Raw genomic sequence first — 16,963 nt, forward strand, 5'->3', positions numbered from 1 at the left:
CCAGAACTTTGCTTTGCCAGAGATGGACTGGCCCACATCATCCATTACATTAAATTGGGTTGTGGCCTCCAGCTCATATTTATGATTTAATTAAATTCACTTGTGAGGCGTATCAAAACCACTGCGGCCTCGCTTTTAGCGCCAGCCTAAGCAGCTCAACGCGCACACACGTGCATGGCTACATACATTAGTGCGCACACACGCGGCGTGTTCCTGACACACGCCCAAGTGCGAGACTTTGTAGGCGCTTTGGCAGAGGGTTCTCTAGGGTTCATTTAAAGCAATATAATTACACAGCTCCCAAGTATTCTTCCATCAGAAAGCAGCAGAATGGATGGCTTGTTCAGAGATAACTCAGCCTGGCTGATCCTCTACAGTGCCGTCGCACTGCACATAACCTTAATGCAAGTGGCACTTAATGTTGCTAAGAGCCTGGCCAGTCCTTAATGAAACTGGCCAGTGGGGCCAGATGTTTGGGAGTAGCTGAAATGGTGTTGTTTTTATCTAAGATGCGTTTAAAATAGCATTTGTTTGTTTGTTTTTATGGGATTTTTTTTTTTTTTGACTTAAGAGCCACATACCTGCAGTCCTCTCGAGGAAAAGCAGCAGTCTGTGTTAAGACTTTATTAAAGAAATATGAGCTCCTGCTGAAGCTGTGCAACATGCTGCAGTCCAGAAAGGTAAAAATGTGGCCTTTCATCCCTTTTGAACAAATATACATTCAGTGGTTCTCCCTTGTGTTCCAGTGTCCTTGCTTTGCTCTTCTTTGGTGCAAAATTTAGTTTGGTGAAAACTCCACATTGTTAGGCTGTGCATTCCTCTGGCTGAAGGAGACCTCAGAGATCTCTTATGGCATTCAATATGTGCGCCCAAGCATGAGATCCAGCTCCATTTGGCTGGGAGATCCACTGGGACAGTCTGAGGTAACCTAATCTCTCACACCGGCACTTCACATCCACAGAGCCATCTTTTCACTTCAGAACTATGTTAGCAAAATGGACGTCTCAACTCGACTATGTAGCCCCATCAGGATGTTTTTGATGAACGCAAGGTCTTTGCTGTTGTCCTATGGGTTTTCCTTGTGTAATTTTGAGCATTTTATCTTTAAAATGTGACAACAGCCGCAAGTTTTACACTGTTTCTTTGTTCTAAAGAATAAATATTCAAGCATGCCTCACCAGATTGTTTTTTTTTTCAGAAAAAAAAAGTGAAAGGAGCAAGGTGTCAAAGAATGATCAGTTAGATAATATATTTAAAATACAGGTAACTAATTTTACAAGAAAATTTTAATTATAATAAAAACAGACAATGCATGAAGGCTAAGCTTTACCATTAAGACCTTTGTCAATTCTGTTACCCTAAACAGAAAACTGAGCCAAAACCCTTCATCAATCAGTAAACATCACCTTCCTCGCATTGTGTAACAAAGCTGGAATAAAAAGAAAAAGAACATCAACGAAAGAAAAAAATCCAACCAGAGAAAAAATTCACATGAAATAATAGTTAATAGAAAACATTTTAGGAAAATATAAAAACTGATATTTTTTATATATGTAGAAAATAGTAAGCAAACCATACGGCTGAAGACGCAATTTTAGTGGCCATTATAAAGTAAACTTAGAACAAAAATACAAGGAAAAAAATACTAAAGATACTGGAAAGAAAAAAGACAAAGCAAACAAAGGAAAACAGAAACAAAGCAAAAAAAAAAAAACACTAAGAAGTTATCTGAAAGAATTGTGACTCAATTTAAGAAGCAATAAACAAGTTTTCAAATGGTATAGATTTATTCCCAAAAGCAAATAATCAACCAAACACATATTTCCTTACTTTGGTTAATGTTGAATCAAACTTAGCAGATGAAAAAAAGCAAATAACCATGTTAACCATGTAATCAGCTCCACGTTTATTAGTAGAAATTTCCATTTTTGTTGCTTTTAGGAGTTTATGTTTTGCTTTTGATTTCCACAGTCCTACTCTGTGATTGTCTGAAAAAAAAAGGCTAGTTATCAGATTTTAAACTTGAAACTGAATGGCAATCATTAACAAGTCATAATTTCTCTTTCATAAATGTTCTAATGTCTGTAATCTAATCGTGCAATACATTCACTTCTAATCTGGCTGTAATCCATAACAACTCAGTTCTCTTCACGGACAAACAAAAACTCTCTCCTCCACTGTACCCTCCTCTAATGATCCCCATGTCTCCTGCACTGGGAGAACTGAAGGTGAGTATCACCCTCCAGTCATCTCCCTCTGCCTCACTAAGATAGACACCTGAAATAGACAAGCCACTCTTCCCCCTTCCCTTTTTTTATTTTTTTATTTCTAGTATATGTGTGTGACTGGATGGGGGAGGATTTTCAAAAATGTATTAAACTCCAAGCAATGAAATATAGACCAGGTGGGGTCAAATTCCCAGTAACTCTCCTGGCTCCGTGTAGCCAGCTCAGTTTGGTGTGAGTGAGGAGGACAAGGGAAGAGCCTAACAAGAGGAGTGAAAAGGGAAAGATACTATCAATAATGCAGAGTACGCTGTATGGGGTTGAAGGTAAAAATGGAAAATACACTGACTGATACATAGAAGGGCTGGCTGAATCCTAGGCTGTACTTAAAAGTTTTTAAACATGGTAGAAGTTTTTACACAATTGTTATTTTTGCTGCGTCTGTCCTTTAAACAGAATGTCTCGTCGCACTTCAATGAGTAAATACAAAAACCAGCTCTGCGATCATGATTTTATTTGCTAAGGGTGAAAAGTTGCTTAAACTAACCTCCCCAAAAATAACAAAAAATCTTTTAGGAAAAAGATCTTTTAGGATATAAAAATGCCTAAAAGATCTCATAAATAAAATGGAGCAGGAATAATCGTTAATGTCCCTAAGTGGGGAAATTAAGCTTTCAAGAAAGTGACCGGAAAAATGGAGGCATGCAGATTCACACAAAGTACATTTTTATAAGAATTTATGAAGAATTAGAGACTGTGCAGTAAGGGCACGTTTACGATACAAGGAGAGAAAATATTGGGTGGCTTAAAAACTGCTTTGCGTAAAGACCTGAAGCATTTAAGAGTGACAACAAAGCAAAAGGGCAAATCTGTGAGGGGTAAACATGGTTTCATCCATTCGTCCATTGTCCACTTATCCTTGCAGGGTCGCGGTGGGGTCTGGTACCGATTTGTAGAAGTCATTACGACAAGAGACGAGGGACCTTGCACGGGTCAGCAGTCCATCTCAGGGCAACATGGAGACACACAGGACAAATGACAAACACACAAACACACTCACACCAAAGGGGAATGCAGAGGGACCAATTAACCAAACAGTCATTATTTTTTGATGGTGAAAGGAAGCCGGAGTACCCGGAGAGAATTTTGCATGCACAGGGAGGGACTGAAACCCAGAACCTTCTTATCTTTTCTTATCCTGTATTTAGTGCAACTTACCATAAACTCCAAGCAAATGTCCTGGCAATACTGAGGAAAATCAAGCCCACAGCAAGATGCTGCCACCTCTTTTCTCGTCACGCTCTGCCCTCCAGCAATCCCAGTCTCCATTCCCACAGTTCATTCATGTCTCCTCCTCTCCCTGTGCATCTTTTGTATTGTAAACAACTCACAAAAGCATGACAAGGTCTCTGCAAAACGTTCCCCTCCGCCTCCCTTTCTCCTCTCCCAGCTATTTGTTATTGTCTCCTCGCTATCGTGCACGGGTTTGTCTCCATCGCATGTTCTTTCTTCTGTTTTTCCTCTGCGTCAGAAAAGCAAAAGTTAATTAAATATGGAACGAGATGGAGCAGCATCTCTTTAAACCATCATGTCATTAAAATGGCATCCCTGGGAGATCAGCTTAAAAGGAGCTGGAGAACAATGTCTCCTCAGTCGGATATTTATGGGGCTGGTTATGTAAACATGCTCTCTTTATTCGCTATGTATATTTCATGTAATTATCACTTTTTGTAGCTCTCCCCCCTTGAGATTCATGGAGGCAAGAAGTTACTGGGGGAATGTCATTAGAGGAGACTGTTGTTACAGAGCTGCTGTGATGCCGCACAAGGAAGAAAGGTAGATTTTCATCCTGGTGAAATCTTTTATCTATATTTGACTTCATCGTATAAAAATCATCAATGTCTTTTTACATTGCATCTCCAGCTAAGAAAGACAAAAAAAAAAAAAAAAAAAGCCCAGGCCTTCGGTTCCATTCGCTGCAGTCGCCCGTCTTTAATAAAAAGTACAGCATGCTACAGTATTTTGTTCTCCTCCCAGCATGCATTTGATCTAGACACCGGGAAATTCACTGATGATTTATCAGTTTGCCAAGAAAACGTTGATGCCTCTTTCTCAGCCTGCCCATGCCTCCGTCTATTAGAGGCACTGAAGATCTGGAGTGAACTAGATTCTTCTTCCAGAAAACGCCAGTCACTGGTGCTCAAAGGCCTGGCGCCAGCTGACGGGAAGCCGCTAATTAAGAGGGCTGGAGAGCCAGTGGGGCACCTTACGAAACACGGGCACCTGGGTTTCACATGAGGGGGGCTGGGTGTCCATCACGCTTTGCCCGTGTTGAACAGAGAGCTCTGCAGTCAGTTCTGCCGCGCTGCGATGCTGCTCTGTATTTTCAGACACAGCTCACACAAAAACCACCGCTACTCTCCTTGTGCTTCCTCACTCAGCTGGGGGCCATCGCAGACAGAGAGAGAGAGAGACATCATTGTGTTGCATGATGAAAATATACATGTCAAGGTGCATTTCCTTTAAGTCGGTTGCACTTAAATACATCTGCAGCAAGGTGAACGCACACAATAAAACCTATATGCACACAGGATATAAAGTCCCACGCGCAAAACCTAGCACTCCTCCTCTTGCTATTGTTCACCGAGTCTTCTTTGCTGTAGGGTCAAAATGTCTTTAACTAATCTAAGTGGCTTCGACTTAGGGGACAGTATGAGGTCTGCCATGAGTTCTGTCATTACACTTTGGCGCACCAGAGGCAGATAGAGCTCCCGACCACCACTGAACCTCCCCGTATTGCCATCCAATCCGACACCACAGATGCAGTAAACCTAAGTGAACCGCAGTTTCGAAAGTCGACAGCAATAACCACTGCAGAATTGCTTTTAATCAACGTCTGAAATGAGGGTGACTTGAAGCGTCGCCCCATGCTGATTAAATGTAATTGTTTAATTGCCAAGTGCTGGGAACCCATCCTAAGAGGATTCCAATGGAATTATTTAATCTCTAGTCAGGAGGTGCACTGCAGGAAAAAAAGAGGAGGAAAAACGGAAGAAGTGAAAAGGCCAAAATCAAGCAGAAATAGTCTTTTTTTTTTTCTTTTTAAGTGTGTCCCTGATGAAATATTAACTGTGGTTTACATTTAGTTGGCTGAGAGAGTGAACAGTCTGTGCTGGAACTTCAACTTCGGAAGGGGTCATGATTCTGACCTCTTTCTGCGCAAAGTGGTTTGATCTTGTCTGCAGGTTCTTTTCTGTGTTTTGGCAACATTCTGGAGTAGTGCAAATGTAGAATATTGTACTGTTATTTGTAGAAGAGAGTCCAAGGACGCAAAAAATGCCTTCAACTGTTAGCATTAAAATACAGTGGTTTCAGTTTACATCTGATACTTTTAATTGCATATAATCCGATTAGGAGTTAGATTTTTAAGATTAAACAGATAGTGTGGGTTTTTTTGTTAAAAGATAATAAGCAGTTACTGTAAATATATCACCTGCAGTAACTCCGTTTACGTTTTAGAATAAATCCAGATTAGTTGGTCATGGAGGTTGAAGCTAAAGGCTTGTCAGCAGCCCAAATTTCTCACAGGGATCATGCTAATGCAAATTATGCTAATGCTGAATTGAATTTTGAACTGAATTTATTTAGGTGATGGTACAGATGAGAACATCATCCATGAAGAGAAAAACACAAAAAATGCCAACATCTTGTTTTCTTTGTGGTCCTATTTAATCAACCTTTACCAACTGCATGCTTGCATTAGATGGTTATTTATCCAGCTGATAAATATCCATGAGAAATGGAGGTAGAAGCCATGGATCTTTCTGTGAAAAACAGGTAATGTATTTTGACTCAAATGAATCAGAAACATTCGTCAAACTCATTTAAGTCCTCTTTCTTTCCCAATTTGATGCTTGGCTAAATTTGAATGAGTTGTTTTCACCACGTCTACTGCTTAAGGCCACTGAGTCGATGCCAGATGGTTGGCTGTTTTAGCAACTGAAAAAGTGTACCTAATAATATGTCTTGGTTGGTGTAATACCGCTGTGTTGTTTTGCCTTTAAACATTTGTAATGTCTTTATAAAGAACATCAGATAAGGTGCTTTGCCTCCATTGCTGGGTATGGCATCTCTTAGAACAGCTAATCAGACACCAGATCCAACTAAATTAGATCTATACTAAATAAACTATGGAACACTAAGTGTACTAAAAAAGATGGAGATATTAAGTCCAACAAAGTGGCAAGGAAATGTAATAAGAAGCTTTAAAAGAGGTTTATCTGATCACAAATGTGTCTTTGCTGAATGGACTCTATAAACCTGACTCTTAGCAGTTGTCTTCTGTTTGGGGTCACACCCCCCTCAGGATCATTGCCTCCGGTTATAAGCCTTGACCAAGAAGAGCAGGATGAAAAAACAGGCAAACACACACTTCTTCACATGTCTTAATTATTATCTCCCATTGGAATTTCCCTTTGCTTGGACCAATTTAAGCTGGCATGATCCCCAACACTGCCTCAGTCAGCGGCCAATAAGATTGGCACACATGCCATGACATTTCAATCTATCATCAAAATCAATAGCAGTATCCCCCACTAATATCACTGCACACAGTGCACAGAGAAAGTGCTCTTGCTGTCACATTTGAGAGTAAACCCAGCTTTGCCGTTCTGCTGAGGACTGCAGTTCTGTCAACCCCAGGGAAATGTGCCTGCATCCCTCTGGTCAGAGCTGCACTGCTGTCCCCCTCAACCACGTCGTGGGCTGAACGGGGAGCGAGAGGTGGGATGGGGGGCGAGGGGAGCATAGCAGAGGCTTTGTTCCCTGCAGCTGTGCCCTTATTCCCAGCACCTGACCAGGGGGCCAGATGTGCACACAGGCAACAGCAACAATTTGAGCAATGCAAGTCCCCTTTGGGACCCAGACACCTGCAAATGAATCCTCAGGATCTGACACAAAGGCATAATTACAGGTCTAACAAGTATGCATCCGGAGAGAGAAATGTTTAATCTCATCAAATCAAGCTTACATAGAGACAGAGGTATCGGAAAACAGTTTTGCACTCTCAGCATTTCATGCACACATCAAACAAAAGTAGTATGCGTTTGGCACAAACCCAGAAACGATAGGGCACAATGTGGTCATTCACAGTGAAGTGCTGAAATCCATTTTAATTATTTCCTCCCAGGCTTTCCACAAAATCCATCAGCTAGCGTCTGAGATAAGTGTGTTGATGAAAGTCTTCACTAGCATTCCTGTGAAACAAAAATGTATAGATAAATATATATTTTAATCAGAGGTCTTTCATTAAAGCCAAGTGGATAACATTTAAACTATCAATGTGTATTATTGTTAAAGGATAAATACAAAGCATTCAACTCCAAAACGGCTATCTCAGGCAGTTTGCAACATCAGCTGAAGCGAAGAACATGCCACAATAACATATTTATATCTAAAGAAGACCATACGGAGGATGCTGCAGGAGCGCAGCCACTTGTGATCATTATTGTCATTATCGTAAAAATGAATACACTTTTTCTTTTAAACAACAAATTTACACAGCAACATCAAAGTAAACCCGGTAAAGCTGTTGAAAAGTGTTAACATTTTGAAAGCTTGCTTCAATACGTTATTGCACAGTAAAGGTTAATGGTGACATCTAGTGGTACAAGAGGATATGCACACCTTTTTATACTGTAAACTGTTTCCAAATCCTCCCGCGGTCGAATATCTATTTCTGATGAATTTCAGACAAAGAAAAAGATCATTTGATGCCTCCCATAAAATTAAAGAGGCTCATAAACCTCTAAAGTCGATGGTTATGAGGAAACTGAAAGCATAGCAGCAGGAACAGAATAAGTTTTGTTTGACGGTTCATTCCGACTTATACACCGTCATGTTGCGACTACAAACTTCTGCATAGTTCATTGGGATTTCATGTAATATGTTAACAAAAAGGAGCGGATAAGGAGCGGATTGTAAGGAACTTTTGTCAGTCTACAAGACTGCTATGTCTTTTGTAGAAGAGTGGCAAGTAGCACAGTAATATTAAAATAAAGGCTAAATGAAAAGCTTTAGATAAAAGCATATCCCTATTCTTGAATGGCCCAGTTAAAGTTTGGAATCCAACCAAGATAGGACCTAAAAGACACTTTTTTTCTGGTTGACAATGTGCTGTAATTGTAGAATTAGCTGGTTCTACAAAGAAGAACACTACTAATTGCCACCTTGTGTTAGTCTATCACATTAAATCTCAATAAAATACACTGGAGCTTGTAGAAGCAGAGTGACAAAATGTGAAAAAGTGCTGTGTTGTTTCCTCCACTCTGACAGCAGAGGGTGATATTGGCATGTCATCATCCAGTTTTGGCAAGGATTCAATGTAGAGGACAACGCCTTAAAACATCATTTTAAAATATAATTTTTATGAAGGATATATAGAGCATATTCTACTGATACGGACACTGACACAAACAATAAATAAATCAACATATTTCATGGCTCCATTATATATATTTTTTTCTAGCGCATATGAAAAATCTCCATCTTCAACTCCTAAGATGTTTCTTGTTTTGTACAAATGGCAAAGAGCTACTTAAAAGGTGCATTTACTTCTGATAAATAAACAATAATATTTACTTTTGTGAATATGCACATGAGAAAGTATTTCCTTCCTGTTAAATACAAAAAAATAAAAAATAAAAATCAATCAAACACTACAAAATGCAGTTGGAAACTCAATTACGACCCGTATGACAAATTGTTGGACACAGATTATTATAATCTGCTTTCAATCAATTGTTTTGGTACATTGTCTGTCAGTGTCTTCCTGTCACTGGCCAGGGCGCAGGGCAGAGGAAGGCGGAGTTGTGTACCGCTTTGGGCAGAGGATCTTGCTGAAGGCCCTGCGGAAGCTACTGTGGCACAGTGGGTACAGGAATGGGTTAATAGCTGAGTTAAGCCACAGGAGCCAGAAGGTGACCTCATACCAGTGATGCTGGATGCATCGCCCTCTGCAGGCAGCACGGATGATCATCAGGAGGGTGTATGGTGCCCAGCAGATGGCAAACACACATACTATGATGGCCAGGGACTTAGCGATTTTCTTATCCCTGGACAGACGGCTAGGCTGAGCAGCCCTGCTGGTTGAGGGATCCAGTTTACCCAAACAAGGGGAGGAGGTCTGAGAGTGGAAGGAGCCTCTTCCAGGCAGCTTTATCCCAAATCCCCAGTTGTGGGATAGAGGGATGCCTTCTGTCTGGGCAGAGGCCGGTTCACTTGCCTGAAGCTGGTGCTGAAGTTGGGCCTCCCTATGGTGGCGCCTTCTCCTGCGTATACTGAGGTAAATGCTGAGGTTGAAGAAAGCCACCGAGATGAAAGGAGAGAAAAACTCCAACATGGAGGCACTTAGCAGAAAGTACCAAGAGTAATAGAACTCTGCAAAGCACTCGTCCTTTGGCACGCGGCTTCTGCCCACCACCAGCTCCCAGAATATGATAGCAGGCCCATACAGGACAAAGGCCAGCACCCAGACTGCAATCATCTTGATTATGGCTTGATGAGTCATGCTCTGTCTGGCTCGATAACTTACCTGCAGGAAAAATAAGCATAAATCAGAAAAATCACTTGGATAAAGCTGCAATTAGTGCCACTGTCTTTGGATATTACAAAGACAGCTGCAAATGCCTTCTTTTTGTAACCATAACAGCAATAATATATGCTGTGTATAGATTGATTGATAATATAAAGATTTTTTTTGTTTTTGTTTTTTTGTGATCATGGACTAAAATAATTTGTTCAGTAGGAAAAAAAATACTGATTGATTTTCTACAATTAATGTTGTACCACCACTGTTGGTATAAAATGTTTTTAAAATAGATTAAAATGATTTTTTTTGGGGGGGTTAGGGATGGTGGAATTTTACTTTACTAATTCAAATTGGTCAGAGTTATTTGAAATGTTTTATTTGCAATCTGTTGAAAAAGCAAGGTTAAAAACAATAATCTCCAGATGTGACAGAACTGCAGCAAACAGAGGCTTCAAGTCTTATGCTCACAGTGAAGCATGGTGGGAGATCTGTGATGCTGAAGGCTTGTTTCTCTTCCAAAGGCCTTGGAAACTTTGTTAAGGTGTATGGCATCGTAAAACAAATCTTTAAAAGACATCTGATGAGCTCTCAGAGAAAAAACAAAAATGTATTTTCCCCCATGTCTGTTAGGATAAGAATAATTTAAAAAACATAGCCATATTAACACAGGGACACAAAATCAGCTGTTTTTTAAAGGCCATCTCACTCTGTAGCCCCAAATCCTCTCAATAAATGATTTTTAGTTGAGCTTAAGAGAAGAGAGCATAAGACAGGACCCAGGCCTCTGAAAGGAACAGAAAGATTATGCAAAGAAGAATTGTTAAAAAGTACTCTCTCTAAATGCAGTTGTGTCGACAAAGAGAATGCACTACCAATTAATGACAGGGGTGCCGGCAATTCTGAAATGCATGATTTTCTACAAATAATAATTTCTTAACAAAAGGACACATGCATGGTAACGTTCAATAAATTGCAATATGTGCTTTGATTATGCTTATTAGATTAAAATGACCTTTTGACCGTTTGAAAATACATCCTTCAAGCAGATCATAAACAAATCTTTCATTAAGTCCACATTTCTGTATTTTTTTTAATTAATCTAAAGTAATAATCACATCTTGAATGTCATGTTTTCATTAGCTGTAGGCAAGAAAATAATCATAATTAACAACGAAGGCTTAATTAAAAACATCATTAAAATCATCGTCTGTACATAATTAATTAATAACTGTGTAAATAATTTATTAAAAAAAAGCAAACTTATTATTACATCTACCTTAAAATGCTCTTTATAAAGTATTTTTTTTTATTTTCAGTACAACCTTAAAACAACCGTAGAACAGAGATGGACCAGCATGAATCCTGTAGCATTGAGAAAAAAATAAGAGAAAAGTAAGGATAAAAAACATTAGACCTTTAAGCCACTAAGTTCATAAATCATGCAATTAAATTGATCATACCACAGAACTAAGAGCTAGATTTCCCAATAATAATAATAATAATAATAATAATAATAATAATAATAATAATAATAATAATAATAATAATAAAAGATTTTGAAAGCCTAATGTTAGCTTTTGAGTAACTTCACAACTTAATGAACTATTAAAGGAATTTTAAAAGCCTGCTATGCGGCAGCCAACTCTTGACTAATGAACATTGACTATGGGTTATCAAGACAAACCATGTCCAACAATCCAACACCATGTAGTGTTTAAAAGTGTGTGAATGAGTATTAAGCCAATGAAGCACCTCTCATGACCACTCGTCTCAATTAATGTCACATCCTGCGTCCCTGTCCGCGTCCCTTCTCAGCGGACAGCAGACTTTAGAGCCTCTCCAGCTCCTCTGAAAATGTCTCACTGTGCTTCTTTCTAATTAGCTTCAGTGCAGAGAATATTAAACCTGGATCCACTTGTGTTTGTACAAATTAGTTTGTACCTGACTCCGAACCCTGCTGCATGTCAATCATCTGCCGAAACCAAGAATTATAATGTTCAATGCCTTGGATTCATACATCATACATCTTGAGGTTTTTTCATAATTTCCCCATGACAACCACAAATCTCACTATACTCGAAATGGAATATGGCAAAAGCCTCCAATAAAGGCATTATAGGTTTACACTGTCTTTTGTTTGTTTTATTTTACACACACGTATATCTATCTATCTATCTGCAGCTAGATAGATAGATAGATAGATAGATAGATAGATAGATAGATAGATAGATAGATGGATGGATGGATGGATGGATGGATGGATGGATGGATGGATGGATGGATGGATAGATAGATAGATAGATAGATAGATAGATAGATAGATAGATAGATAGATAGATAGATAGATAGATAGATAGATAGATAGATAGATAGATAGATGTAAATCAAACTATTTACTCAAGTCCTTGGTCCTTCTCTTAAAAATTATGCTCTATTTTGCATTGGGCCTTTTACAAAAATAGTAATAAAAAATCCCAATAAATTACATCCAACATTGTGGTTGAAATTTTGGAAAATTTGGAAATATTTAGGCTGCAAGCATTCTTTTGCAATGCTCCAAACCTTAAAAATCAATTAAAGACATGTCTAATAATTCTGTCAAATTACTATTAACTCATTCCATCGATGAAACTAACAACCAAAAGATGTTTCCTCTCCAAAGCTGTGAGATTTTGACAGCTCTCTCTCTCTCTCTCATCCCAGCTGTGTGTCATCTGACTCCACCTTTTCTTTTCAAAGACAAACTGTGTCTCTGACTGCTGACAGCCCTTTGTCTCCCAATGTTCAGAGAGAAATGCTTTTAGGAAAATGTTGGTCGGCTGCAGGCGGCCTGTGCCTGCAGCGATTGATCTCTCCAGGTTGGAGGGACCATGGTACGGAGGAGGACCTCCATGATCAAAGCTGTCTAATTAAAGAAGAGGCTCACTCTCTCTCTGGTGTTATTTGTATTCATTGCTCTGATGTTAAGTGTTTGCCTCTGAAAGGAGACAGAGCACTCTCTTTGTCTCCTGTGCCAAGCATCATCCCACCTTTTGAGTTGTCACAGAGGTAAATAGGATACAGTCATCCGGGTTACGCATGTCCAAAAGGTGCAGAAAAAGAAGCTACCGGAGGTGATGAAAGGCTTAAAAATATATGCATATTTTATTGCATATATATATGGATAAAACGTGGGTGACAGAACAAATATGTAAAGAAAAATTTTTAAGTTTTGAAATGAAAAATTAGAGGCCATTGACAATGATTTGTCATGTTTGTGTTTATTTCCGACGGCCAATCTTTCCCAAAGTCATAATCTGACTTTTCTATTTTTGTCATGAGGGAATAACTATAATTAGTGGTGGCACCAGGCCTGAAAGGGTCAGGAGTTATTAACCTTCACAGATGGACACGTTTGGGAGGACGTGGTTGCCGTGCCCCAACCACTGGTCTTTGAGTCACGTCAGACATAATGATAATAATAAAAAAAAAAAAAACATTGCACACAAGCTATGAATATTCTGATCAAAAGATTTATATTGGGTCTGAATAGGTAAAGTGAACCTCTTTAAGAGGACGTTTTTATATTTTAGAGAAGTTGGGACACAAAGTCAGTTCTGGTTTGACTTTCTCCCTGGTTATTTTCTTCCTCATAAGACGGCTGACAGAAAAGCATACACAGCCCAATGAAAAGTGTGGCTTTCTGTAATGTGGAAAATAAGACGGCGATAAAAGGATTTCGAAACCTTCTTTGCCTTTAAAGTGACAGATATTCTTTATATTTCAACTGAAGAAACACATTTGTTCAGATGAAACAGTAAAAAACAAAGATGTTCCTTATTTTCCTCTTGGTTTAACCTATAAGGTTTACAGTGCTGCTGTAAAGTGGAAAAAGCTCTGCACTCATCTATACCTGGTTTGGCTCCTCAACAGGGTGGGGCCTAAAAGGTACATTTGGTTGATTCTTTTGTTTGACTTAAGATTTGTTCAGTTTGTATTGATGGAATATTTATGTGTTTATTGTTGTTGGTGTCTAGTTTGTTTATTTATTGTTTTCTGGTTGCTCGATTTCATGTTTTTTTCTATCAATCCCTCTGGGTAAACTTGGTATGACAGTCAGTTGTTTCCACTGCATGTTGGTGTACACATGACCTGCAGCTTTAAAATAAATATACCTCAAACTTAATTATATTGCTATGGCTCTCTATTAAACATTGAGCCCCTGCAGTCAAAACTGTCATCAGTCATTGGCAAAGTTGTGCAGATGCTTAAAATTGTAATGATGTCTTTTCAGGTTACCCTGTCTAGACTTTTACTGAGCTATTCCAAAAATAGGCTTTTATAAAAAAAATATTATATTCAATGACTGGCACATTTTCATAATTTCATCCCTCTTGATTAAAGAAAAACAAAACAGTTTCACCACTTTTCACTGTGCATATATTGCATGGTCAGTGTGGTTTTTGTGGCAAATAAATTGAGGCCAAAAGTTTAACTTTTGGTGTATCAGAAAATTAAAAAAAAAAGTATATCTACAAGGTTTCAGGAGATTTCAGCCAACCAAGGATGTATTCTTTGAAAGAAAATACATTGGTTTTATAGTCCCACAGCTTCTTCAAAGTTGCTGTTGTCATTTTGGCAGCCTCTCTTACCAGTTATCTAGTTTTTCCTTCAGTTTGAAGAAATGTCCAGGTTTCTAGTGTCACCTGCTTGTCCCATATTTTTTCCGGTTATGAATGATTGTCTTCACAGAGATTTGGTAAATAGATAATGTGCTGTTGTTATTTTCAGCACCCTTCTGCTGACTGGTACCTTTGTACAATAAGATCACCTTGGTTCATTGAGGTTGAGGTTTTTAATCTCTGTGGTGGGGTTTTTCCTGGCAAAATAAAAGATAAATAGAAGTCCGACGCCTGGAATTCTTTGTTTTGCAGCTGAATTGTATCACATTAAATGTAAAAAAGAACAAAAAGTTTTGAAATGACTTATAGTGGTCTCATTTTTCACAAAAAAACCTAGACTGTGTAGACTTTTTAGGTCGACTTTAAATCATCCATGTGGGCTGCCAGATGCTGAAATTCACCTGGCTGACTCTAAGATATTTAGGAACAGCATGTTCCACTCACCGCTCTGGTGACAGAGAGGAAACGATCATAGCTGATGAGCACAATGCTGAAGACAGATGCCGAGCAGAGCAGATAGTCCGTGACCAGCCACAGCTTGCACAGCCCTCGACCCAGCGTCCACCTGCCTGTCAGGATGTAGGGGATATAGACGGGGATACAGAACGCCCCTACACAAAATTGATGAAGAATAGAACCAAAACATAAGGCCAGACAGTATAATATGCTCTTTTTTAAAGCACTTTGTAACATGTAACATGTTGATATAAATGTATTTGTGTCACGTTAGAGCAAAACATAAATTTTCAAAATTCATAGAATAAAAATATCATAGCAGCAGAAGGCTTTTTTATTGCTAAAATAACCTCAGGAACTATTAGTGTCTAAATATGTCAATTTTTAATTCCTTCCCTCCATCCACCCAGCAGTAGATAATGACTGGATAAAACTGGGGAACACTGGACTGATTTGAGGGACATAACCAATTGAGAGGATTCCAGAACTGCATTTGGCAGGCTAAGGAAAAGTACACACATGTTCATGTAAGAAACCGTAAAAGTTTACTATTTTCTTATTACATCCTCTACTTAGGAAGATTAGAAGATTGAACTCACCTACTAGAAAATCTGAGATTGCCAAATTCAGGAAGTAGTAATTGCACTGTCTCCTCAAACTCTTGTCCACCTTAAAAGCCAAAATGACCAGCGCGTTACCCAGAACTATCACCACGACCAAAGTCACCATCATCACCATCAGAATGACAAATATGGGTCCTGAGAACACGAAGCTGCTCTGGATTCGCGTTGAGGGATTGTCAAAATAGTACCCGCTGGAGTTGGAATCAGTGTGTTCCTCCGACATGGTGGAGACGTTAAGTGGTTAGAATCCTTAACAGGCAAGTGCCAACGAAAATAATAAACCAGCAACAGGTGCCTGGCGGACGACAACTGCGATCAACACCCCCATATGTGCTCCGAAAGCTCCGGGCTTCCCGACGAAACTGAGCACTGTGCTCGGAAATATCCACGAGAGAGCGCAAGACGCGCTTCCATAACGCATGCCTGGATACCTGATGAAGTTTACGCACGTTTGGGAGCAATACCTCTGCACGATTTGCAGTGACAGGGTGGCATTAAATGGCACCCTCTGCCACTCATGCGGAAATATTGTTGCTTTTCAGCGGAATCAGCACCGGAAATCCAGCTCTGTAATCCCGCGAATGTTAGCGTTGCTTTTAAGGATAAATATTATCCCCTTAAGCACAAACATAAATATGGCTGTGTTAAGAAGAATCATACAAAACAGTGTCATTGTCCACTGATACTGGCATTTCAGCACAGTGAACACCCCAAAGTGCCTAATCTGTTTTATTCAAATGTCAGCCTCATGATGTGAATCAACACAGCGGGATGTTCCACTGTTTAACTCAGACATATTTCCCTTGATGAAAATCTTCATATTTGATTGGCAGACACACATTTGTTCTCTCCTGTAGTACATGGGGTATGAGACGGATGGTTAACGGCACAGGAAATCCATTTTTTTTATGTTGTTTGAATTAGAACAAATGCTCATAGAACACAAGTTATAAGATAGTCAACCTGGGAAGCATTAGCTTATTAGGTAGCTATATTTAAAAAAAACTGCATGGATAATTTGTTTCAAGTCATCAAAGAATAGAGTTTAATGTATAATAAGAATAAAGTTCCCACGTAAGAAAAATAATAACACCTAACCCTCATTTTTTTATACTGCCTTTTGCAAAACAAGTTTGTGTCAATAAATTTGAATATTACAAAAGTTTATTTCAGTAATTCATTTCAAAGGTGAAACTTCTGTATGTTATTGAAAGTATTTACAGGTGAAGTAATTCAGGATTTTGCCTGCATCTCAATAAATATTAATATTGCTCAACAGTCGATTTCAGAAAGTCAATTCAAAAAGTACAACTTATATGGTTTCATTTCTTACATAAAGGCAGTTCCTCAACAGTCAAACAGTCCAAAGGGAGGGAAAACTGCAAAATGTTATTGCTAAAGAACCTGGCT

The 16,963-nt window shown here is 38.9% G+C and overlaps 1 protein-coding gene across 1 annotated transcript; it reads right to left on the reverse strand.

The window, feature by feature from the left end:
• Positions 1–7,365: 7,365 nt before the first annotated feature.
• Positions 7,366–16,249, reverse strand: LOC106958029 (histamine H3 receptor-like). The gene is made up of 3 exons (XM_015049718.1): positions 15,530–16,249; positions 14,919–15,085; positions 7,366–9,816 (listed from the first exon to the last, which is right to left on the reverse strand). The coding sequence occupies exons 1-3, from the start codon at positions 15,774–15,776 to the stop codon at positions 9,058–9,060; spliced, it is 1,173 nt and encodes a 390-aa protein (XP_014905204.1). The 5' UTR covers positions 15,777–16,249; the 3' UTR covers positions 7,366–9,057.
• Positions 16,250–16,963: the final 714 nt, after the last annotated feature.

This window comes from Poecilia latipinna, unplaced genomic scaffold (genome assembly GCF_001443285.1).
Source record: "Poecilia latipinna isolate Pla-1442-1.1 unplaced genomic scaffold, P_latipinna-1.0 Scaffold957, whole genome shotgun sequence".
Classification (NCBI taxonomy): Eukaryota; Metazoa; Chordata; class Actinopteri; order Cyprinodontiformes; family Poeciliidae; genus Poecilia; species Poecilia latipinna.

What these genes read in the sequence shown, in the direction of transcription:
- LOC106958029 (XM_015049718.1), bottom strand. Translation starts at nt 15,776, where the DNA reads ATGTCGGAGGAACACACTGATTCCAACTCCAGCGGGTACTATTTTGAC. An exon ending in AATCTCAGATTTTCTAGTAG is followed by an intron (nt 15,086 to 15,529) that starts GTGAGTTCAATC and finishes AATTTTGTGTAG; the next exon opens with GGGCGTTCTGTATCCCCGTC. An exon ending in TCCTCTCTGTCACCAGAGCG is followed by an intron (nt 9,817 to 14,918) that starts GTGAGTGGAACA and finishes TTTTTCCTGCAG; the next exon opens with GTAAGTTATCGAGCCAGACA.